Raw genomic sequence first — 26,291 nt, forward strand, 5'->3', positions numbered from 1 at the left:
CTGGTACCTAGGGCATTGTAACAAAATGGGTCCCAAGGTCTGCAGCATGTATTGTCACCCTCAGGGACCCCCTCACTTAGCACGTGCAGAGTGCCATTGCAGGCTGCATGTCATGGTGCAGCTAAAATTGAAAACATGACGTGTCGCACAGCCTGTGTGCCATGTCTCCTACCCCTGCGTGTTGTATACGTAAGTCACCGCAAGACAGGGTGCATTATTTTACATGGGTGAACAGATCTGCAAAAGCAGATATGCCCTGCTTTGTCTTTGTCAATTAGACATAGTAATTGATCAGGGAAAGCCTTTTTTTAAGTGAACATAGGAATGTTTCATTTTAAACATCTCATAATAATAAACCCTCACCTTTGTCAGTGATGGGTTTATTAATTCGGAACTCTGGGGCATGGTTATGCTCACTCCCTACAGGAAATGGTCATATAGGGGGCATAGTGGTCCCAAGGGTAAGTAGCCCATTGACTACTATGCTGCGCTCCCCTGAATGCCCCTAAATTTAGTATTTTGGGGAGCCCCCGGCACCAGAAAATCAGATCTTGCTAACCTGAAGGACACTCCAGAGATGCAAAAGGCAAGAACTGAAGACCTGTGACTGACTCTGCGCCTACCCTGCAAGCTGGCCTGCTGACTTCAACAATTGCATGAAAGGCACCTCGTCTTTCAGATGCTGAAACTTCGAAAAGGCTAGGAAGACAGCCAGCCTTCACCCCAGCACCAGGAGCTCCTGTTGAGTAGCAGAGCTGCTTCCCTGCATCCCTGCTTCCCTGCATCCCTGCATCCCTGCAGGCACTCAAACACGGAAGAGGACTCCGGACTGCCAAAACCAGATACCAGACAGCACTGCTGCACCCGTGCCCCCTAGCCAGATTGAAGTGGGCCAACGGTGCCAGTGTGGTCCCCAGCCTTTCCAGAAACAAAGTCCGTTGTGGGTTTCCCCATTGTGATCTTTACCCAGACACCTGCAGCCTCCTTGTGCATGGCATCCTCAACCACGACCAACTCCAGTGGCGGCAATCTGACGTTCCACTGCACTTCTGCACCCAGACCCCCCAGACCGAGGAGAAGAGGCTCCCTGGTGTTTGAATGGACCCCCAGACCATGCCTGCAGCCTGTTTCTATGGCTCCCCTCCACCAGTGACTCAAGCCAGACGGTCCAAAAACCGTCTGCATCTGGATGCCCCAGACTGAGGAGAAGAGGACCTCCGGGCAAAAAGGTGATGACTGTGGGACCAGTTGGGGTGAACCACAAAGTGTGCTCAGTTCTTGCTATGCTATGCATAGCATAGCAAGAACTGAGCACACTTTGTGGTTCACCCCGACTGGTCCCCCAGTCATCACCTTTTTGCCCAGACCGATCCCCTTAGACTCACAGTGCCATGTTCACTCCTTGTGCCAGTGTTCACTCCTTGTGCCAATGGGCTTCAGGGGAGGGTTGTCTCTCTCGGGTCCCAGGGGAACTGGGGTTCGCAACAGAGCACCAGACACCCAAATGCACCACTTAACTTGGCTGTCCCAGTGCTGTCTGAGGTGACCTGTTGGTAGGGCCTAACACCATATCCCATACTTACCTTGAGTCCGAAAGATTGGTCTTTTAAGTTGCTGTAAAGTACCTGTTTGCGTAATTGTTTTTCTCTCCTTAGAATAACATTGCAGCTTCAGAAAATGTCACTGTGTTGAATTTTCAAACCTGTGATCATTTCTATTGCAAAACGTACGTACCTGATCGTATTGATTCTGGTGCCTAAACCTATGTAAAGATACTTGCTATTTATTGACTGTGTGCCCATGGTAAATGTCTAACACTCCTCTCTGGTAAGCCTAAGGCTGCTTGAGCACACTGCCCACTAATACCGTCCCTTGGAATTTCTAGAACAAGCCCCTTTCCACTACTAAGGGAACTCCTGGACACTTTACACTGTATAGCTCATTTTGATATACTATATAATGAGCCAGCATCCTGCACCCTAGAGAAGTGTGTCCCCAGCCTGGCAGTACAACACGTTTCCTGCATAGCCAATTTTCCCGCCTGTCCTTGTGCCAGTGGGCTTCAGGGCAGGGGAGGGTTGTCTCTCTCAGGTCCCAGGGGATCTGGGGTTCGTTTACTAAAGGCGGCAGGGACTTTGAAGTCCCTGGTCTTGGTTTGGAGGTTTACTAGCCATCCTGTAGACAGAGGTGATAACACCTCCTTCCTTAGCAGGCATTGTTTATGACCTTGGAGAGCAGAGGCTCTCTCCTCCAAGGGGTCAGAAACTCATCTGTGGTGGCAGGCTGGTCGATACCAGTCAGCCAGCACACAAGAGGACTAGTAGGATTCAGGGGACACCTCTAAGGTGCCTTCTGGGTGCATATCGTAATAAATCCAATATTGGCATCAGTATGGATTTATTAAGGGAAGGTGTTTGATACCAAAAAACATTATTTTCCATGCAACCATCATGTAGCTGGCTCACTCGTGTTGGCCAGTGTCAAGTGCATGATGGCTGCCCGGTCACTTGCAATGTCTAGGAATAGAACTAGACATCATAGGGGCATATCTGCTCATGCAGATATGTCCTTGCATGTATTATACTGAGGCCTGCTGTAGGGATGACTTGCATATAATGCATGAAGTGACTTTGGCATGGCACCCAATGAGTATTCCATGTTGAGTTTTCACTCAGGATTTGCACCCTGACACAGCCTGCGTTATCGGTCTGTGCAAATTGTGTGGTTCCCTTTGGGTGGCATAAGATATGCTGCAGCCCCTAAGGACCCTGTTTAGTACCCATGCCATAGGTACCAGGGGTACCCATTTACTAGGGACTTACAAGGGTGCTAAAGTCCTGTGCCAATTGTATACAATTAAATATACCTTGCTTTTGAGGAAAGAGTACTTACACTGAGGTCTGTTTAGCAGGCATCAGTGCACTGTCGAAGTTGAAAACTAGCATCTGTTAGTTCTAAAAGGGGGCTAAAAGTGGAGGGGGGGGGGGAGAGCATCGGCAAAGAAGCCCAGTTTCCTACAGTTAGCCTATGCCCATTCGGTATATTCAATGTAAATGTTTTAGGTTCAGGGCACTGGTACAAAGCTCTGGTTAGCAGGCCTCAGTGTGCACGCTCTGAGTAGAAAAATTAGCAGCATCAGTCCAAAAAGTTGGAGGTGACGATCGAAAAAGAGGGACTTCTTTACCCTGATGCAAAAAAAGTAATGCAAAGTGGAGTCTGTATCCTGGTGTATTAAAAGTTTTATTGGAGGTGTCACAAGTTGCATCAAAACAAAAAGCATGTCTTTGAACAAATGTCATGTGTAATGTTCTAAGCCAAGCACTAAATGGCAAGACTGTGTTCAGAGGGTGAATCTACAGCACACCAAGTTGCAAACAGGTTGTTGCAGGCAAGTAAGGTTTTCCAGCACTAGTCTTTCTGGGTATATTTGTGTGTTTATTTTGCAAGGAGGTTTGACTAATACTAGGGACCATTCACTAAGCCTACATTAATATCTGAAAGCACATCTGAGTTTCTTTTTTGTAAGTGAGCCCAGATGTATCCCTCTTCTCACACATTTTGTTTTACTTGTACTAAAGCACTTTTGGTAGTCCCTTTGAAATGCTGAACATTCTTGGAATTCAACCTAAAGTAAAATTTGACTTTGATAGATAAATGCTCTTTAACAAATCTGCAGAGCAAGGATGAATTACTAACATTTTAAATCTCCCTATTGTTTCCAGAAAGAAACACACATAGCATTCTCATTCAAGTACTTGCAAACCACGAATCATTATTGGACCCAGTTCCCTTCCCACTAATATCTTAATAAAAACAGATTATGTTTTCCACATACTCCATACGTTCTTTTAGTAAAGTCAAGATTTTAAAAATTAAGGAAAGGGTACAATTGTGTGAGAAATTGAACCTATAATGTTATTACCAACCAGACATTCTCCTTGAAAATGTATGTTGATGTTATTTTCCTATGATAATGTTTTAATAGAAGTGAAACATTAATTTTCTTTCACCATCTTCATTTAGGGTGGGCTTGGTGGAGTCAAAAATCCGGATTCTCGTTGGCAGTTTGGAGAAAAATGAATTTATTACACTGGCTCATGTGAACCCTCAATCATTTCCAGCACCCAAGGATAACATTGAAAAGTAAGACATGATTTAAATATAAATAAGTGTTTTTTAAGAAAATAACCTTTAAATTGGATCCGTATCGTCGGTAAACTCTCATTTGCTTACTGTGAATGTTTATGCTGCATAGAACCTGGCTACGGCCTTTAACCTTTTCCCTTTACTCTTGTTGCTTTGAATTAATCTGTATATATTTTTTTCAAAACCGCAAATAATTTACTGCGTAAGGTAGCTTGTACTCTGTACCCCCTCCATTCACAGAGCAAATGTGAGTATGGAGGTCTTTTGGTTGACAAACCTTGCCTGATTTTTCAGTGAATTTTCTTGAGTTTTTACAATTTTTCCTTATTATTCTATAGTATTTCTTCTGTCTAATTATTTTGTAGAAAAGTAATTGTTTGTTGAAGATATTTGTATTGAATAGTTTAACCACAGACTCAACGTGTAGCTGTTGGAATGATATCTCTCTGAATGTCTTGCCGCATACATATGTTTTCGTGATTGTGATTTTTAAGTCAGCTAAGCAATTGTGTAAGCCCACTGTAGATGCTTCCGATTTGATTTTGTTGGTTATGTGATGCCAGTGGGACACTAAAAAGTGTACTTTTTTATTTTTGAGGGGATGGCTTCGCTACTGCCTCTTGAAATAAAGCTATGATGTGACTTGTGGTTTCGGCAGCATATTTATAGTTCAGGATCACAGACTTTGCTTGTACCCCTTTGAGAATAGTGCTCCTGCAGTGAGAGGTTGTCCTTAACACAACTGTGATTCTTCCACATAGGATCTTTCATAAATTTGCCTATCCAATCATTCATCAGGCTGAGATTACCTGGTAGCTTTAAATAGTAGTGTTAAAATGACTAGAGACCCCACGACAGTATTTGTTAGCACATCTACCACATTTGATGTAACCCAGACTTAAGCCAGTGAGTTGGAAGTGACAGCGTATGTTCCCTCTAGAAGCCACAATGCTTCAGATTGATATCACACGTCATGGGAGAGGTAATCCCTGAGCAGTACTGTGCCTCAAACCTTGCTACTAGGCGATATTTGACTTCTGTATAGTATTCCATGGCGTCAGCTAGCCCTAGAATAAGATTGCATAAACTGAGATATTTCAGTTGTTTTTAGAGCTTTAGACTTTGTCCCGGAGAGGGATAACATTTGTGTCCGTCAGAAAAAGAGAAAAGATCTCTCTTCAAATATTGTTTAGACTGAGGGCAAAACGTTAAAAATTATGATCTGAACACTCATTGCACTTTGTCTTTATTCTTCATCTTATTGTAACAACTGTAATACTTTCTTCTCTGAAATGCTTGAAGCTAAGGAATGGAGACTGGCTTTGATTTTTCTCCGAAAGAAAAACAATTTTCTCTTAGATGGTGACCTTCTCTTGTCTGCGGGTGATTCTGTGAACACTGCCCCTCACAGCACTTTCACAAAGGCAGCACAAAAAATAGGAATGTTTCGAGCTCGTTCAGCTAGATTTAACCTGTTAAGCACCTGTATCCAACTACATGAAGGTTAACGCTAATACTTCATCAGAAAAGGCATTAAAAAAGGAGAGAGGGTCTGCCTACCCAAAAAAGATGTTACAATTCAGAGCTATTGACTTCTTGTCAGTTGTCCTGTCTAAATTGTAGTCAGAGACGTCAGTCTGCAACACAGCCATCATCTACGTTGTAGGAAGCTGGCTATATATGTAGTGTATCAATGTAGGAGTACACCACGCAGATGGTCCAGTTGACCCTTATTGACTTATAGGGTTTAAATTCATAATCCTGAATGCTCTTTTTGTGGTAGTGTTTGTGAGCAGATTAGGCTTTTTCGAGGATAGTGTGTTAAGCATTTATTGAACACAGTCAATAAATGAGACCCACGTTAAATAGGAAACTCAAGACCAATTTTGAAAAATAGGCCAGAATTTTAAATTAATTTAGACACCAAGGTCAGGTAAGTACCTTTCGAGTTAGCGATTTTAAAGTGTACCCAAAATACAGCTGTCAGATTTGAGACATGAGTTCTTGAGGGTCTCAGCTCCACAGAGACACCGTTGGTTTCAGTGACCCCGGGCTAGTGTGCTCCGTGCATAGGTGTTTTTTTCCAGGGGGCTGGTGAGTTAGAGGCCTGCAAGGTTCTGGTTCTAGGGGTACCTGCAGAAGGAGGGGAAAGAAATGCAGCTGAACAATTTCTGGGGTGGAGCTGGCCACTAGAGTCCCTCGACATTGAGGTGAGTTTTTGCGGTGGTGTTCCAGCTGAACGCAAACAAGGCTTGGTTCTTAAAACTGTCGTCAGTTCTCCGGGTATTGGTGCAGGGAGTGTCTTGAAGATTGGATGGGTTGACGGGGCTAAACTTCTGGACTCTATGGATCCTCTTCCTAGTGAGATGCTCCCCCGGTGCACATGATCGTCAGCAAACCGCGGAGCTGGGCAGATGCAGTTGGTGCGTGCTGGTACAGAGAAGTGGCTCCTCCACTCCATGGGAGATGCTGGCTGGTTGACGATGTGCTGGCAGGCCTCTGAGGCTTTTGGAGATGCACAACTGCAGGATGAGTCGGGTCTTTGGAGCTAAACCCTGCCTACCTGCTCCAGTCCCGACAACTCCAAAGTCCTCAGTCCGCAGTTATTGTGCTGGTCGGCATTTCTTTGTCCTTCGTCTTTTTTTAGTCAGTCGAATCTGAGTTCCTGGTGTCACTGGGCCACTTAAATACTCAATTTAGCTGCATTTAGGGAAGTGTAGGGCAGTGGTCAATGGGCTACGTACACTGGGGTGACTACACCTGCTATATGACCATTGCGGAAAGCTATCTATATAGTGTACCAAATGTAAGGGGACTGTGGGAAGCTGGCTCCATATAGTGCACTAAAAAGTAGTACACTGTGCAGAGAGTCCAGTGGATCCCCAATCGATTTACAGAGGCAAAAGTAGATAGGACCACCGCTGTATTTTGTGGTAGTAGGTAGGTAAGCATTTAGGCTTATCAGAGGGTAGTACTAGTCATTTATTGTACTCACAGAGGCATTAAGAGACAGACTCAAACAATAAATCTGAGACGAATGTAAACAAAATAACACTTCTTTTTATATATACTTTAAACCCAAAAACTTCTTTGTAGGGTAAGTTTTTAAGCATAGATTCTTTTCACTTACAAAAATTGACACTGCAATTTCAGAATACTTCAACATTAATCTATGGAAGGAAAGCACATTCAGCAAACAAGCACTTAATGAAGACTCAAGGGACCAATCTTGTAGATTTAAGGTTAGTACTGGGCGTGGGATAGGACCACACCAACAGGTCACGTTGAGCAGCACTAGGGAGGCCGGAAGCCCAATGTATTTCTATGCGGATTGGTCTTTGTAGATGTAGGCTGCAGGCTCTGGCTGGGTGGGGCAGTCGGGGACAACCAACAGGTAAATTGCAAAAGTGGGGTGCTCAGGAATGTAAGTGCACTTTGGTTCTCTTCACCAGGGCCGACGGATGCAGGGGTTTACTTGGGTGCCTGGTTTCCTTGTCCAGGAGGACTTGCGGTTGGGGTTTCCTGTGGTCTGAGGCTGCAGGCATCACCGTGGAGTCCAGGAAGGGGGAAACCACAGAGAACTCGAGTTCAGGAGAGCTGGAGGATTTTGTTGACACTAGGGGTCCACTTTACATCCGGTCCGTGGCGATGGGTGGGGTGGATGTTTGAGGCGTTTGGTTTCTCTCACCACAGAAGCTGTGGGAGAGTGGGCCTGTGTGCAAAGGCTGCAGGCATCTTCAGCGAGTCCGAGAAGGGTGAAGCCACAATGGATTCGGACTCTAGACAGCTGGGGAACTTGCTAGCACTGGAAGTCCACTCCCACTCGGGTCGGTGATGACGGATGCAGTGGTGTCTTCAGGGGAGTTGGTCATCTCCGCCATTTGGAGAGACCTGGGTTGCATTACAAAGGCGGCTAGGCCTTTGAAGCTTTCCACCCTGAAATGTCTGTGTTGCCTGGTGGAGATGTCAGCACCCCTGCCCAGTGCAGGCTTTTGTCTTTGGACCCCAAGAGGAGGAGGGGGGGGGAGCAGTTTAAATGTGGCTAAGGTGGCTAAACTGTTCAGGTTTTTAGGGGGCACCTCTAAGGTGCCTTCTGGGTACATGTATTGGTAAATCCAACACTGGCATCAGTGTAGGTTCGACAGTATGAGGTGTTTGATGCCAAACATCCCTATCTTCAGTGAAGCCATCTTGGGAACTCATAGCTACCAGCGTCTGGCATGTGTTTAAAATGGCTTCCCTGGTCACTTACTATGCCTGAGAATCGACAGACATGGCCGGGGCATATCTGCTTATGCAGATATGCCCAAACATGTACTTTAATACACCCTGCCTTAAGGCTGTAAGGCCTGCTAAAGGGGTGACTTACATATATTACATGCAGTGTTAGGGAACATGGCACACAGGCTGTGTGCCATGTCATGTTTTAACTTTTTTATGCACCAGGACACTTAGCCTGCAATGACAGCCTGCCCAGTGCTTGGTCAGGGGGTCCCCGAGGGTGGCACAATTTGTGATGCGGCCTTTCGGGACCCTTATTAGTTTGCCCTGCCCTAGGTACCAGGGTTACTATATACTACAGACTTACAGAGAGTGCTAAACGGTTTGCCAATTGGGGAAACGACTATGCAGTTTTTGGAGAAAGAGTTCTGGCACTGTGGACTTGATTAGCAGGAACCCAGTGCACTTTCAGTCAAAATTACATTGAATACTAGGCAAAAAGTGGGGGCCACCAGTGCCAAAATTGGTTCTTTATTACAGGTATACTATGCAGATAATCCAGGTGACTCTTATTGGTTTACAGGGGTTAAAGTAATGATCTCAAGTGCTGTTTTTTGTGGTAGAGTAGGCGAGCAGTTTAGGCTTATCAGAGGGTAGTGCTAAGCATTTGTTGTATAGTCAAATGTGACACACACTGAAGAAGAAACTCAAGACCATTGTTTAGAAAAATAGTTACTTTTATAGAATGTCTCAACCACAGAAATACATCAAATAAAGTAAGTACTGCTGGAGTGTATCAATTTATGCAAGTAACAACTTGACTCAAATGCGCTTTTAAATGGTAAAGGGCTTACTTTTGACAAAGTACGTTTACTGCGTAAAGGCCTTTTCTGTTGATTCTCTGAGATCCCTTCAGGTCGTAGGGTGCTGGGGAGGCAAGGTCACAAGGAACACCAGCAGTTCAGTTTTACCTACTCTGGGGTGTCTGAGTGCAGAGGGCTGGGTGAGTTGGGTGCCTTGTGCACTGCATGGTTGGCATAGAGGTGGGCCACCTGGAAACAGGCTGCAGAGAGGATCTTGGGGACAAGTCTGGGAGCTCCCAACAGGGGATGTGGCCGTGGGGGATCCTGGGAGCAGTGGAACAATGTTGGTTGTTGTGGAGCTCTGGTGCAGTGGGTTTTGGTTGTCTGGTGCTCCTTCATTAAGGCACCCACTGTTGTCGGTTGGACCTGCAGGAAGGGGACAAGCGAAGGCAGCTGGTCCACTCACGGTGCTGGCCTCTGCAATACTGATGTCCCTCTATGGCTTGTCTCTGGTTGCGGCGTTGGGCTCAAACAAGCAGTGGTCGCTGCAATGTGTCCAGTACCCTGGGTATTGGTGCAGGATGGCTCCGGTAGGTCCAGGTGTCTTCTCACTTGGTGGGGAGATGGGTCTGTCCTTGTTGAGCATGATGACCTCCTCCTGGGTGGCTGCTGCCTCAGTGGACCCTTTGCAAAAGCAACAGATGATGGACAAAATGCAGAGAAAATCAAACATTCACCCCCAATCACAGATCTGGGTTTAATCCGTCAGTTTTTTTTTTGTTTGTTTTTTTTGTGCTTGCCGTGCCTTTCCAGCTTGGACCCAGCCATATGCAAATCAGTCTTGACCCTGCACCCTTCATCAGCCAGGCTAGCTTGAATCTGTTGGCATAGCAAGCACAGGACCCACGTCTGGGCATACCCTTCCCACTTGGGGCGACAAATGCAAAAACAAAAGATGATAGACGGAATGCAGAGCAAATCAAACATAAACCCCCAGTCACAGATCTGGGTTTAATCCATCCGTTTCTTTTTGGGTTTTTTGCTTGCCGTGCCATTCCAGCTTGGACCCAGCCATATGCAAATCAGTCTGGACCCTGCTCCCGTTGGGAACAGTCCAACCCGAACTGCCAAGCCAGGACGGCTCCGGTAGCTCCAGGTGTCTTCTCACTTGGTGGGTGTAGGAAGTTGGCTCTGTATGTGCTATTTCAAAGTAAGGAATAGCATGCACAGAGTCCAAGGGTTCCCCTTAGAGGTAAGATAGTGGCAAAAAGAGAATACTAATGCTCTATTTTGTGGTAGTGTGGTCGAGCAGTAGGCTTATCAAAGGAGTAGTGTTAAGCATTTGTTGTACATACACACAGGCAATAAATGAGGAACACACACTCAGAGACAAATCCAGCCAATAGGTTTTGCTATAGAAAAATATCTTTTCTTAGTTTATATTAAGAACCACAGGTTCAAATTCTACATGTAATATCTCATTTGAAAGGTATTGCAGGTAAGTACTTTAGGAACTTTGAATAATTACAGTAGCATATATACTTTTCACATAAAACACAAATAGCTGTTTTAAAAGTGGACACAGTTCCTGGGGGAGGTAAAGTATTGTTATTTTTAGCAGGTAAGTAAATCACTTACAGGTCTCAGTTTTGGGTCCAAGGTAGCCCACCGTTGGGTGTTCAGAGCCACCCCAAAGTTACCACACCAGCAGCTCAGGGCCGGTCAGGTGCAGAGGTCAAAGAGGTGCCCAAAACACATAGGCTTCAATGGAGAGAAGGAGGTGCCCCGGTTCCAGTCTGCCAGCAGGTAAGTACCCGCTTCTTCGGAGGGCAGACCAGGGGGGTTTTGTAGGGCACCGGGGGGGGACACAAGTCCACACAGAAAGTACACCCTCAGCAGCGCGGGGGTGGCCGGGTGCAGTGTGCAAACAAGCGTCGGGTTCTCTGTAGGTTTCAATGGGAGACCAAGGGGTCTCTTCAGCGGTGCAGGCAGGCAAGGGGGGGGGCTCTTCGGGGTAGCCACCACCTGGGCAAGGGAGAGGGCCTCCTGGGGGTCACTCCTGCACAGAAGTTCCGATCCTTCAGGTGCTGGGGGCTGCGGGTGCAGGGTCTTTTCCAGCCGTCGGGAAAGTAGAGTTCAGGCAGTCGCGGTCAGGGGGAGCCTCGGGATTCCCTCTGCAGCCGTCGCTGTGGGGGCTCAGGGGGGACAACTTTGGTTACTCACGGTCTTGGAGTCGCCGGAGGGTCCTCCCTGAGGTGTTGGTTCTCCACCAGTCGAGTCGGGGTCGCCGGGTGCAGTGTTGCAAGTCTCACGCTTCTTGCGGGGAGTTGCAGGGGTCTTTAAATCTGCTCCTTTGAAACAAAGTTGCAGTTCTTTTGGAGCAGTGCCGCTGTCCTCGGGAGTTTGTCTTTCTTGAAGCAGGGCAGTCCTCTGAGGATTCAGAGGTCGCTGGTCCTTTGGAAAGCATCGCTGGAGCAGGTTTCTTTGGAAAGCAGGAGACAGGCCGGTAAGACTGGGGCCAAAGCAGTTGGTGTCTTCTGTTCTTCTTCTGCAGGGGTTTTTCAGCTCAGCAGTCCTCTTCTTCTTGTAGTTTCAGGAATCTAAATTCTTAGGTTCAGGGAAGCCCTTAAATACTAAATTTAAGGGCGTGTTTAGGTCTGGGGGGTTAGTAGCCAATGGCTACTAGCCCTGAGGGTGGGTACACCCTCTTTGTGCCTCCTCCCAAGGGGAGGGGGTCACAATCCTATCCCTATTGGGGGAATTCTCCATCTGCAAGATGGAGGATTTCTAAAAGTTAGAGTCACTTCAGCTCAGGACACCTTAGGGGCTGTCCTGACTGGCCAGTGACTCCTCCTTGTTTTTCTCATTATTTTCTCCGGCCTTGCCGCCAAAAGTGGGGGCCGTGGCCGGAGGGGGCGGGCAACTCCACTAGCTGGAGTGTCCTGTGGTGCTGGAACAAAGGGGTGAGCCTTTGAGGCTCACCGCCAGGTGTTATAGCTCCTGCCTGGGGGAGGTGTTAGCATCTCCACCCAGTGCAGGCTTTGTTACTGGCCTCAGAGTGACAAAGGCACTCTCCCCATGGGGCCAGCAACATGTCTCTAGTGTGGCAGGCTGCTGGAACCAGTCAGCCTACACAGATAGTCGGTTAAGGTTTCAGGGGGCACCTCTAAGGTGCCCTCTGGGGTGTATTTCACAATAAAATGTACACTGGCATCAGTGTGCATTTACTGGGCTGAAGTTTGATACCAAACTTCCCAGTTTTCAGTGTAGCCATTATGGTGCTGTGGAGTTCGTGTAAAACAGACTCCCAGACCATATACTCTTATGGCTACCCTGCACTCACAATGTCTAAGGTTTGGCTTAGACACTGTAGGGGCACAGTGCTCATGCACTAGTGCCCTCACCTATGGTAAAGTGCACCCTGCCTTAGGGCTGTAAGGCCTGCTAGAGGGGTGACTTATCTATACTTGCATAGGCAGTGAGAGGCTGGCATGGCACCCTGAGGGGAGTGCCATGTCGACTTACTCATTTTGTTCTCACCAGCACACACAAGCTGGCAAGCAGTGTGTCTGTGCTGAGTGAGGGGTCTCCAGGGTGGCATAAGACATGCTGCAGCCCTTAGAGACCTTCCCTGGCATCAAGGCCCTTGGTACCGGAGGTACCAGTTACAAGGGACTTACCTGGATGCCAGGGTGTGCCAATTGTGGATACAAAAGTACAGGTTAGGGAAAGAACACTGGTGCTGGGGCCTGGTTAGCAGGCCTCAGCACACTTTCAATTCAAAACATAGCATCAGCAAAGGCAAAAAGTCAGGGGGTAACCATGCCAAGGAGGCATTTCCTTACAGTGGGGAAATGGGTCAGTCCTTGTTGAGCATGATGACCTCCTCCTGGGTGGCTGCTGCCTCAGTGGACCCTTTGGTCAGCAGAACGGTGAACCGGAGGTTACGGTTGATGCTTGCAGGGAAGTGACTCCTTTACTTCAGGGGAGATGCTGATTGCTTGGTGAAGGGCTTGGTTGTTGCTATTGTCGGGACAAGAGCAGGTAGACAGGCAGGGTTTTGCGCCAAAGTCCACCAGCAGTCCGAAGTTCTCACTTTTTAGGCGAGTCTGCTCTTCTTGTGTTAGGGTGGTCACCTAATAGTGAATTTATGGGGTGGATAAGGGAAGTGTACATAAGTAACCAATGGGCAGCTTAGCTCTGGGATGACTACTCCCCCTGTGTGAGTTGGCACAACCCTGTCCCAGAGTTACTAGTTCCACCAAAAACAAGTTGGTGAAACCCTTTCTTTGTGGAGCACATCAGGCAACTCACCTTATGGGTGTGACTAGCCTGGTAGTACAACACACCTACTTGCATAGCTAATTTGCTGCTTGTCCTGGTACCAAATGGGCCTCAGATCAGAGGGGTGACAACTCCCAGTTCTGGGGGATGCAGGGCTTGCATATCAAAGACGGCAAGCACTTTGAAGTCCTTGGCTTTGGTATGCAGATTCACTAACCATCCTGCTAAAGGTGGTAACACCTTCCTCCGGAGCAGGCAGTGGTCTGTGGTGATAGTCTGGTGGATACCTGTGAGCCACCACACTAGAGGGACTAGTAGGTTTTCAGTGGCCACCTCACGGGTGTCCTATGAGTGCATGTCATAATAAATTCAGTACTGACATCAGTGTGGATTTATTAAGACCAGGTGTTTGGTACTAAACACCGTAGGTTTCAGTAAAGCCATTATGTAGCTGGGTAACTCATAATGACCAGCGCATAGTACTTACATTAAGATTGCTTACCTGTTCACTTGTAATATCAAGTAATCAAACTGAAGTTCACAGGGACGTATCTGCTCATGCAGATGTGTCCTCACATAAAATATAATGCACCCTGCCTTAAAACTGTAAGGCCTGCTGTATGGGTGACTTACATATATATTAAATTAAATGCAGTGGCTCTGGTATGGCACACAAGGAGCATGCCATGTCATGTTTTCACTCATTGTTTGCACCATGTCACGCAGCCTGCAATTGGAGTCTGCATGCAATTTGTAGGAAGGTCCCTTAGAGTGACAATACATGCTACAACCCTTAGGGAACCTTTTTGGTACCCATACCGTAGGTACCAGGTTTACCATTTACTAGGGACTTAAATGGGTGCTGATGTGTGTGGCAATTGTACACAATCAGATCAGTTTGCCTTGTTTTAGGGAAAGAGCACTGTCACTGGGGAACTGTGTAGTAGGAATCTTCAGTCGAGAAACCTCAGTACCAGTGGCAAAAAGTGTGTGTGTGTGTGTGGGGGTGGCCACGTTAAAAAGGACACTTTTCTACATATAAAATTACTGTTGATGACCATCTTGCCAATGAGGACTTCATGTAATGGCCCATTGACCAAAGAGATCCTATCAACCTTGACAGTTGGTGATTGCAAAATCCTTAGTTAATGCTATCAGCCTCATTATTGACCTCATTGTCGATGACTGCACCATCAATGACAATAGTAGCATCAACAGCTCATTGGCAAGAACTGAGTTACCTTTTTTTCTATACTTGAAGGCACCTCCAGCCTGTTAGCACCCGTTGGTGAAAATCTCCACTCATTTACCTGTACATTTTTGATTGATATCGCTAGCTTCAGTTTCCTCATCTTTACAATGTCCCGAGGATTTTATAGGCGTGCTCCCAGAGCAGCATATAAGCACCAGGTTTTCTGCTTTTGTGCCCAGTGGACTAAATTGTATCCCTAGATTTGCATGAAGTATTTTCATAATCAATTCCTTTAGTCCCATAAGTGTTACCTGCAGTTCATTGTTGGGGCGAATCACTTCCAATTTGATATACACCCATTAAGACTTACACTCTGCCCATTGTGTTTTTACAAAGAGTTTATAGCAGGAGTCTGGATTCACATGCTGTGCATCTATTCCTCCATCTAGTGGTTGGGTCCAGAATCATGCTTAGTCTGTCTTTTTTCTCTCTCATTTATGTTTTCTTTAGGCCATTGTTGACCATCTTTTGGTGATACTTCCATCCCATGATCACCTGTGTGAGGTCCAGCATGCACCTTGGAATTTCCGGTGCATGGTCGTCTTTTTCAGATTTTATTTCTCTGCTGTTTTGTCTGGAAGCATGATGAGGAGCTCCGAAGAATTTCTTCAAAACATCAAAAAGCTTCAGTGTTTTTTCCACTGAGGAATACTGCAGATCACGGGATGCAAGGCATTCAGTCATAAGGGATTTGGGAGCCTTCTCAATGGATGACCCACCGAAGAGCACCATGTTGTCAGAGAATGCAGACGCATGGAGATCACCCCCTTTAAATTTTGCCCAACTGCCATTACAAGTTCTCACAGCGGGACAACCATGAGGTGTACAACTTATTTCTTCTGAAGGACCTCAGCACCGAGAGCTGTGAGACCTGGTCAGAATTTGCCCCGATGTCTTTGAAGACAAGACTGAAATAGTGACTGGCCCAACACTCAATTGCCAAAGCCCAGAGGACCAGGAGCCCCTAAAGGGCCTAGGCCCCTTCAGTGAAGATGAGGAGGAGAATGTCATAGAGGCAGAGCTGGCAGGGGATGGGGAGTCTAGGACTGAAGAGAACGTCATTGGCGTCTAAAGAATTGAGGCCCGAGGAGAGTGCAGAGGTATGCCAAGAAGGCCAAAGGTAGCAAAGATTTCTTGCTGCTCAAGGTAGGCTTTCCACTGTCAGTCGTAGGCTACCTCGACTGACGGCTGAACTTTTTTCATATTTCTGTTTTCCATCAACGAGCTGCATCTCGGCACCGCGCTCAGGTTTCATTTTATTGTGGACACTCATATAGACATGGAGACATTCAAGCTTTCCTTTCCCTCAATAAGTCTTGAATATTCTGGTTATTTTCCATATGTTTCATACTCCACTCTAGGTGAAAGTTTGGACTGCACTGAGGCTTCCTGGCCTCCTTGATTTGTGCAACATTCTTGTCCCAAACGCCAGATGGTGTATGTGGACTCTGCAGTGGAACATCACAATTTAGTGGGGCCAACATTACAGCTGACTGACACTATCCAAATCTTGCAAGAGACAACTAAATATCTTTTTCTGTGGCAAACGTGCACCAACCTGACACAGGACATCTCTGACCATTGGTGCGCTCATTACTGGATCTTCCCTTCCCCCAAGAAAGTGCAGTGTTGAGACTTCTGAATGCTGGAGATTTCACCAAATGGAGCTCTGAGAAACACTCTGCTTTTTAGTGGTGGAATGGCCTTTTGTATGCATTTCTAATGTTAACTCTCCTACTTATGGTTTTGAGTAAGGTCAGGATAAACCGATCCCATGAACACTTAATATTGCTTGATTAGGTCTGTAAGGTATGGTATAATAATCTTTTGAGTTTGAGCACTTGTCCTCTGAGTTTCCACAATCTTCACCGCCAGGCATGTAGATGGGGTGGTGGCAACTGAGTATTTTTGATTTGCTGTCTGAGGGGGATGTGGTCTACATATCAAGACGTCCATTGACCAAATTAATCTATTTGGGACATTAGTATTAGTTTGTTGCCTTGTGTAGAGGCTACAGATTGACCCCTTGCAGACAAAGTTGACAGATGTTTTGTCTGTTTCGTCTCTGGCCTAGCAAGGATTTGTGATGGGCACAGCTAAAGGTTAAATGTCTTCCAGTTTTGCCATTCGTTTTTTTTTTTGTCAAATCAGTTGTGGTGTGGTTCCTGATAGGTTTAATGCACAGGTTGCCACCAAAGTATTTGATCATTCGTTAATAGTACCTTAATTTAGTAATCCTATTTCTGATATGCACCCAGTTTGTCTCTGTGTAGTGGTTTCCTGCAGATCATACCATCAACATAATGTTTTTCTGTGATACCTTCTGTATGTCATGTCAGTGAACTGACAAGACACTTAGTGCAGTTTCCGTTCAACACCTTTTGTGTGTGACAAATTGGTGCTGAGGACCCAGGCTGCCTTTCTGCAAAAGTTACATCACTCTTCAAAGTGGATGAGTCCATCAATCTTCCTGTTTTTATTCTCTTCCTCACATCTCCCAAAAGAGGGGGAGAGGGTCCAGAGGTTTGATCATAGGAAACCTTTGTGCTTTTATATCGAGCACACAGAGAAGTACTGTGAAAAGATAATCAGTTCTTCATGGGATTTGCCTGTACTAGATGGTACCAAAAGGACTCTGCCAAGGTTTATCTCCTGTGCATGAACATATGCTATGCACAGGCTAAAAAAGACCCACCTTCTGGTCTAGTTGTCCATTTCACCAAGGCTAAGGCCACCACAACCGCTTTAATGAGGTGTGTTCCCATGTTGAATATTGAACGAGCCGTAGCAAGGACAACTGTGCCCATGTTTCCCGAGAACTTCTGCCTTTCCTGCCAGGTCCACAGAGGGTCATTTTGCTTGCTTGGTGTAGCAGGGCATTTTGGATTGCTTGGTTATCTATTTCAACTGGGAAGAGACTCCAACTGGGAATATCCATCAGAATAACCCCTATAGTGTTTACCAGAATTGTCAGAAGTTGCCCAAAACAAAATTGTAGCATACCATGGTTTTACGCAAGGATTAAATTAGTGTGAGACCTTTAGGCACATGGTTCATTTTCAACCTATGGTACCATGTGAGAGTGGTTCAGCATAGGTGGTGGATTGTTTGACACAACCCACTGCAAAGAAGAGCAAGATTCACATATGCAGATGATAACAAGGCTCCAAAACATTAACAAAATACTAACACATGGAAATAGCAGACATGCAGATAGCTAGGATGCACACAACATTAGCGGCAACTTTTCACTTGACACTAAAATTGAATTGGGAGGGAAAAATAGATCTGGCACTCAAGTGGCTCACTGCATTAGAATATCTTTTAAAGGTCACTAGGAATTCACATTTTAATTTTGTGCATATTGAATCTTGTCTCTTATGAAATGTATATTGGGCCTCATGCACAGAATCAAAAATACTAGGCAAATTGATAAGTTTATTAACCTGCCAATGGTAATTGCCAAAGGAAACACAGTGATGAGTTGAAAGGCTTGTAAGGCACCCAATTTGAGCAGAGTCTATAAGATGTGATGAAATGGACCATGGCTGAATTAGCGGTTCCGAAGGTCCCGGCATAAGTAACCGGTCAGTGGTGTTGACCAAAGTGACTGAGATACGATGATGATTTTGGCTCTTTTGAATAAATCAGATGACTAGCCACCTTGAAGATTCTTTTGTCAATAACAGTAACTTAATCATGCACGCTTATGTTAGTATTTTATAAGATGAGCTACTGGACAACAGCAGTCCCCAATTTATGCTGCAGGGTTGACTAAGTTATGTGACAAGAAAAGGTAAATTATATAGCTTAATGCACCATATTTTGTGACAGTGTTACTTATTAATTTTGTCATTTTTACAAGTTAACACTGTCTGGGAAGTGGTGTCACCGAATTATTAACAATTTAAATACACCATAAGAGCAATAAGCAACTGAAAGGTGACAAGGAAACCTTTGCTAAAGCCCTTCTACTGCACAGCATAACATGTCGCTATGCTTATTAGAAACTTTTGATGTTTTTGAGCTAAAGTAACAAAATATATATATATATGTTCGATGGCATGTGTAGCTGCAGATACACATGCTGTGCATATCCCGCCATCTAGTGTTGGGCTTCGAGTGTTTCAAGTTGTTTTTCTTCGAAGAAGTCTTTTCGAGTCACGAGATCGAGGGACTCCTCCCATTTCGGCTCCATTGCGCATGGGTGTCGACTCCATCTTAGATTGTTTTCTTTCCGCCATCGGGTTCGGACGTGTTCCTCTTCGTTCCGTGTTTCGGTTCGGAAAGTTAGTTAAATATCGGACAATTCGACGGTATTGTTGACGTTCGGTATCGGGTTAGTTAACGCGGATCAACACCGAATCAAGAAGAGCTCCGGTAGCCCTTCGATTCCCTGGTGGGGCCTGGTCGGCCCGACCGCGTGCGTCTTCAAGGCTAATGGAACGGACCCCATTCCGCTTCTGCCCCGAATGCCACAACAAGTATCCTTACACAGATCAACATCTGGTCTGTAATTTGTGTTTGTCCCCCGAACACAAAGAGGATACCTGAGAGGCCTGTCATGCGTTTCGGTCAAAGAAAATGCTACGGGACCGGAGAGCACGAAGTTTTCAAATGGCATCGGTGCCGTCAGGACACGTCGAGGAAGAGGAGACTTTCTCCATCGCTGACTCGGACGAGCCCGAAACAGAGCAGGCACCGAAAATCGTGAGTAAACCAGCCCCAACCAAAACTCACACCAAAATCATGAAGGCCCAGGGGACGCCACCGCTGGCAGGCCATGGCTTAACCCGTACAATTGGTGACCAACCATTGGCTCCGAAAAAGGCACGCACGTGTCGAAGTCTTCCAACTCCGGTCGAGATCCCGGCAGGCAGCATACTAGACACCGAGAACCTGGCTCAGACCAGGCTCGACACCGGGAGACCGGCTATGAGATAAGCCGGCACCGAGATATCGGCACACCGAAACCTAAAAAAAAAATGGCTTTGGAGCCAAAAAAGACTGTAGAAAAAGTTTCGGTACCGAAACACTCAACTTCGGAGCCGAAAACAAGCTCCTATTCCGAAGAACAGGGCCTTTCAGAACAACTACAAGGCCATAGATTGGGACAAGAGCTAGAAGCAGGGGAGCCAGATTATACCCAAAGAAGGCTCCATTATCAAAAGGAAACAGGGAAAATAAGAACTCTTCCTCCTATAAGGATGAAAATAAAACTTGCTTTCAAAGATACAGAGAAACAACCAAAAGCAAAAGTGGCAAAAGAAGTAACTCCACCACGGTTTTCGCCACAACCATCACCACACCATTCACCGCAACCATCACCAAATGCGACCCCACCTATGATGCAATCTCCAACACACACAGGGATGAGCCAGGATGACCCAGATGCATGGGATCTATATGATGCACCAGTATCTGACAATAGTCCAGACTGCTACCCAGCGAGGCCATCTCCACCTGAGCATAGTACTGCCTACACGCAAGTGATGTCCAGAGCAGCGGCTTTTCACAATGTGGCAGTGCCCGCTGAACCCATTGAGGATGACATTTTATTTAATACTTTGGTACTGACTGTGTGTCGCTGACAAAGTCTCCCGATGTTACCAGGGATTTTGAAACACGCAAAACAAGTATTTCAAGAACCCATCAAAGGCAGAGCCATCACACCTAGGGTGAGGAAAAAGTACAAGCCTCCCCCTACAGACCCTGTATACATCACACAACAACTGACACCTGACTCAGTAGTAGTAGTAGTAGGCGCAGCACGTAAAAGGGCTAATTCACACACCTCTGGAGATGCACCACCACCCGACAAAGAAAGTCGAAAGTTTGATGCAGCGGGGAAAAGAGTTGCAGCACAAGCGGCCAATCAATGGCGCATTGCTAATTCCCAGGCCTTATTGTCAAGATATGACAGGGCTCATTGGGATGAAATGAAGCACTTTATAGAACATCTGCCCAAAGAGTTCCAAAAGCGTGCACAACAAGTGGTGGAAGAGGGCCAAAGTATCTCGAACAACCAGATACGATCGGCAATGGATGCAGCAGACACAGCCGCAAGAACTGTGAATACAGCGGTCACTATTCGGAGACATGCATAGCTACGCACCTCCGGATTTAAGCCCGAAATCCAACAGGCTGTGCTTAATATGCCTTATAATGGACAGCAGTTGTTTGGGCCGGAGGTGGACACAGCTATAGAGAAGCTAAAGAAGAACACTGATACGGCCAAGGCCATGGGCGCGCTCTACTCCCCACAGAGCAGAGGCACATTTAGGAAGACACAATTTAGAGGGGGGTTTCGGGCCCAAAGCACAGAACCCTCAACCTCACAAACCAGACCCACATACCAGGGCCAGTATCAAAAAGGAGGCTTTCAGGGACAGTACAGAGGTGGACAGTTCCCTAAAACTAGAGGAAAGTTCTAAAGCCCAAAGACCCCTCAAAATAAACAGTGACTTCAGTGTCACAAATCCCCAACACATAACACCAGTGGGGGGGGGGGGAGACTCACAGATTTTTACCAAAACTGGGAAGAAATAACAACAGACTCATGGGTCCTAGCCATTATCCAACATGGTTATTGCATAGAATTCCTACAATTACCACCAAATGTGCCTCCAAGAACACACATGTCCAAATAACACTTGGATCTATTACACCTAGAAGTCCAAGCGTTGTTGCAAAAGGATGCAATAGAACTAGTACCCAACCATCAGAAAGGAACAGGTGTTTATTCCCTGTATTTTCTTATACCCAAAAAGGACAAGACTGAGACCCATCTTAGATCTCAGAACACTAAATCTTTACATCAAGTCAGATAACTTTCACATGGTGACACTTCAAGACGTAATCCCCTTGCTCAAACAAGACTACATGACAACAGCTCAAGGATGCGTCCTTCCTATACCCATACATCCTTCACACAGGAAATACTTACAGTTTGTAATCCAAGGAGTACATTACCAATTCAAAGTGTTACCATTCGGGATAACAACAGCACCAAGGGTATTTACAAAATGCCTTGCAGTAGTAGCAACCCATATCAGAAGACAGCACATACACGTATTCCAGTATCTAGACGATTGGTTAATCAAAACCAACATGCAGGAACAGTGTCTTCAACACACAAAATATGTCATAGAAACCCTTCACAAACTAGGGTTCTCACTAAACTACCAAAAATCACACTTACAGCCGTGTCAAATACAACAATACTTAGGAGCAACACAAAAAAAGGGATTGCCGCTCCAAGTCCACAAAGGGTACAAGCTTTCAAAAACGTAATACAAAGCATGCACCCAAACCAAAGTTTGCAGGTAAAATTAGTGATGAAACTACTAGGCATGATTTCATCATGCATAGCCATTGTCCCAAACGCAAGATTACACATGCAGCCCTTAGAACAGTGCCTAGCAACACAATGGTCACAAGCACAGGGTCAACTTCAAGATCTAGTGTTGATAGACCGCCAAACATACACCTCGCTTCAATGGTGGAATCTTATCAATTTAAACCAAGGGTGGCCTTTCCAAGACCCAGTGCCTCAATACATGATCACAACAGATGCTTTTATGGTAGGGTGGGGAGCACACCTCAACCAACACAGCATCCAGGGACAATGGGACACTCAGCAGAAACAACTTCATATAAATCAGTTAGAACTACTAGCAGTGTTTCTAGCGTTGAAAGCATTTCATCCACTATTAGCCCACAAACACATTCTTGTCAAAACAGACAACATGACAACAATGTATTACTTAAACAAACAGGGAGGTACACACTCAACACAGTTGTGTCTCTTAGCACAAAAGATTTGGCATTAGGCGATTCACAATCACATTCGCCTAATAGCGCAATACATACCAGGAATTCAAAGTCAGTTAGCCGACAATCTCAGTCGGGATCACCAACAGATCCACGAATGGGAAATTCATCCCCAAATACTACAAACCTACTTCCAAACATGGGGAATACCACAAATAGACCTATTCGCAACAAAAGAAAATGCAAAATGCCAAAGCTTCACATCCAGGTACCCACAGCCTCACTCCAAGGGCAATGCGTTATGGATGAGTTGGTCAGGGATATTTGCTTACGCTTTTCCCCCTCTCCCACTCCTTCCGTATCTCGTAAACAAATTGAGTAAAAAAAAAACTCAAACTAATACTTATAGCACCAACTTGGGCACGACAACCTTGGTACACAACACTACTAGACCTGTCAGTAGTGCCTCATATCAGACTGCCAAACAGACCAGATCTGTTAACTCAACACAAACAACAGATCAGACACCCAAATCCAGCATCGCTCAATCTAGCAATCTGGCTCCTGCAGTCTTAGAATTCTGACATCTAGACCTTACACAAGAATGTATGGAGGTCATCAAACAGGCTAGAAAACCTACTACAAGACATTGCTACGCAAATAAATGGAAAAGATTTGTGTATTACGGTCATAATAATCAAATTCAACCCTTACACGCATCTGCCAAAGATATCGTAAAATACTTACTACATTTGCAAAAGTCAAAGCTAGCTTTTTCTTCCATTAAGATACATCTTACCGCAATTTCAGCTTACCTGCAAATTACGCACTCAACTTCACTGTTTAGGATACCAGTCATAAAAGCGTTTATGGAAGGCCTAAAGAGAATTATACCACCAAGAACACCACCAGTTCCTTCATGGAACCTCAACATTGTCTTAACACGACTCATGGGTCCACCTTTTGAGCCCATGCACTCTTGTGGAATGCAATACTTAACATGGAAAGTTGCATTTTTAATTGCCATCACATCTTTAAGAAGAGTAACTGAGATTCATGCATTTACCATACAAGAACCATTTATTCAAATACAGAAGCTTCAAGTAGTTCTACGAACAAATCAAAAATGTTAACCAAAAGTCATATCACCGTTCCACTTGAATCAAACAGTAGAATTACCAGTGTTCTTCCCACAGCCAGATTCTGTAGCTAAAAGAGCACTACATACATTAGACATCAAAAGAGCGTTAATGTACTACATTGACAGAACAAAACTAATTCGAAAAACAAAACAATTATTTATTGCTTTCCAAAAACCTCATACAGGAAATCCAATTTCTTAACAAGGCATTGCTAGATGGATAGTTAAATGCATTCAAACCTGTTATCTTAAAGCAAAAGGAGAACTGCCTATTACACCAAAGGCACACTCAACTAGAAAGAAAGGTGCTACCAAGGCCTTTCTAGGAAATATTCCAATGAGCAAAATATGTAAGGCAGCTACATGGTCTACGCTTCATACATTTACTAAACACTACTGTGTAGATGTGTTAACAGCACAACAAGCCACAGTAGGTCAAGCAGTACTACGAACATTGTTTCAAACAACTTCAACTCCTACAGGCTGAACCACCGCTTTTGGGCAGATAACTGCTTACTAGGCAATGCACAGCATGTGTATCCGCAGCTACACATGCCATCGAACGGAAAATGTCACTTACCCAGTGTACATCTGTTCGTGGCATTAGTCGCTGCAGATTCACATGCGCCCACCCGCCTCCCTGGGAGCCTGTAGCCGTTTAGAAGTTGATCTTGAACATTTGTAAATTTGTAAAAATATTACTTTAAATTACATTATGTACATACGTATTCACTCCATTGCATGGGCAATATTACTAGCATACACAACTCCTACCTCACCCTCTGCGGGGAAAACAATCTAAGATGGAGTCGACGCCCATGCGCAATGGAGCCGAAATGGGAGGAGTCCCTCGATCTTGTGAATCGAAAAGACTTCTTCGAAGAAAAACAACTTGTAACACTCCGAGCCCAACACCAGATGGCGGGATGTGCACAGCATGTGAATCTGCAGCGACTAATGCCACGAACAGATGTACACTGGGTAAGTGACATTTTCCATATATATTAACCTGCCAGCTTTGCAGCAGGTGATTATGTAGGGAATATGGCATACCTATAATTATGTATAAAATGCAGCTGCAGTAGAATCACATTTTGGGTGACCCTGATTATGTATGTAAGGAGTCGATATATGCATGCCTTCGGTGACATAGCTAGCAAGATCATGCCAGTGGTTTTGTAACACCTTTGAGCTTTATTTGATTAAACAAGTAATGATGGCCACAATGTCGCCAAATACATGATTTGTTTTGGCCTTAATACCACTTATTGCCAGGCAAGGGTGAGTGGCACCAGTTTGGTGCTCCACTGCTACGCATGGATGCTCTCTACAGGATTTTGTGGAGGCGTGCAGGCCTTTCTCATAGGGATGCTGTAAAGAAATGGCTCCCTGTTGCAGTTACCCCCCACTTTTTGCCTGATACTGATGCTGACTTGACTGAGAAGTGTGCTGGGACCCTGCTAAGCAGGTCCCAGCACCAGTGTTCTTTCACCTAAAATGTACCATTGCCTCCACAATTGGCACAACCCTGGCGCCCAGGTAAGTCCCTTGTAACTGATACCCCTGGTACCAAGGGCCCTGATGCCAGGGAAGGTCTCTAAGGGCTGCAGCATGTCTTATGCCACCCTAGGGACCCCTCACTCAGCACAGACACACTGCTTGCCAGCTTGTGTGTGCTGGTGGGGAGAAAATGACTAAGTCGACATGGCACTCCCCTCAGGGTGCCATGCCAACCTCACACTGCCTGTGGCATAGGTAAGTCACCCCTCTAGCAGGCCTTACAGCCCTAAGGCAGGGTGCACTATACCACAGTTGAGGGCATATGTGCATGAGCACTATGCCCCTACAGTGTCTAAGCAAAACCTTAGAGATTGTAAGTGCAGGGTAGCCATAAGAGTATATGGGCTGGGAGTCTGTCAAAAACGAACTCCACAGCTCCATAATGGCTACACTGAATACTGGGAAGTTTAGTATCAAACTTCTCAGAATAATAAACCCACACTAATGCCAGTGTTGGATTTATTAAAAAATGCACACAGAGGGCATCTTAGAGATACCCCCTGTATTTTACCCAATTGTTCAGTGCAGGACTGGATGGTCTGTGCCAGCCTGCTGCTGAGACGAGTTTCTGACCTCATGCGGTGAGAGCCTTTGTGCTCTCTGAGGACAGAAACAAAGCCTGCTCTGGGTGGAGGTGCTTCACACCACCCCCCTGCAGGAACTGTAACACCTAGCAGTGAGCTTCAAAGGCTCAAGCTTCATGTTACAATGCCCCAGGGCACTCCAGCTAGTGGAGATGCCCGCCCCTGGACCCAGCCCCCACTTTTGGCAGCAAGTCCAGGAGAGATAATGAGAAAAACAAGGAGTCGTCACTGGCCAGTCAGGACAGCCCCTAAGGCGTCCTGAGCTGAGGTGACTCTGACTTTTAGAAATCCTCCATCTTGTAGAAGGAGGATTCCCCCAGTAGGGATAGGATTGTGACCCCCTCCCCTTGGGAGGAGGCACAAAGAGGGTGTACCCACCCTCAGGGCTTGTAGCCATTGGCTACTAACCCCCCAGACCTAAACACGCCCTTAAATTTAGTATTTAAGGGCTCCCCTGAACCTAAGAATTTAGATTCCTGCAACTTACCTGAAGAAGAAGACTGCTGAGCTGAAAAACCCCTGCAGAG

General features: G+C 45.7%; 1 protein-coding gene across 1 annotated transcript in view; it reads left to right on the forward strand.

The window, feature by feature from the left end:
- The window catches only part of PAPOLA (poly(A) polymerase alpha), an 858,334-nt gene that overhangs the window by 476,850 nt on the left and 355,193 nt on the right, over positions 1-26,291 (forward strand). Inside the window, exon 14 of the mRNA XM_069208274.1 lies at positions 4,024-4,143. Coding sequence (XP_069064375.1) covers positions 4,024-4,143 — 120 coding nt within the window. The remainder of the gene's footprint in view (positions 1-4,023; positions 4,144-26,291) is intronic.

The sequence above is a fragment of the Pleurodeles waltl genome, chromosome 9, assembly GCF_031143425.1.
Source record: "Pleurodeles waltl isolate 20211129_DDA chromosome 9, aPleWal1.hap1.20221129, whole genome shotgun sequence".
Classification (NCBI taxonomy): Eukaryota; Metazoa; Chordata; class Amphibia; order Caudata; family Salamandridae; genus Pleurodeles; species Pleurodeles waltl.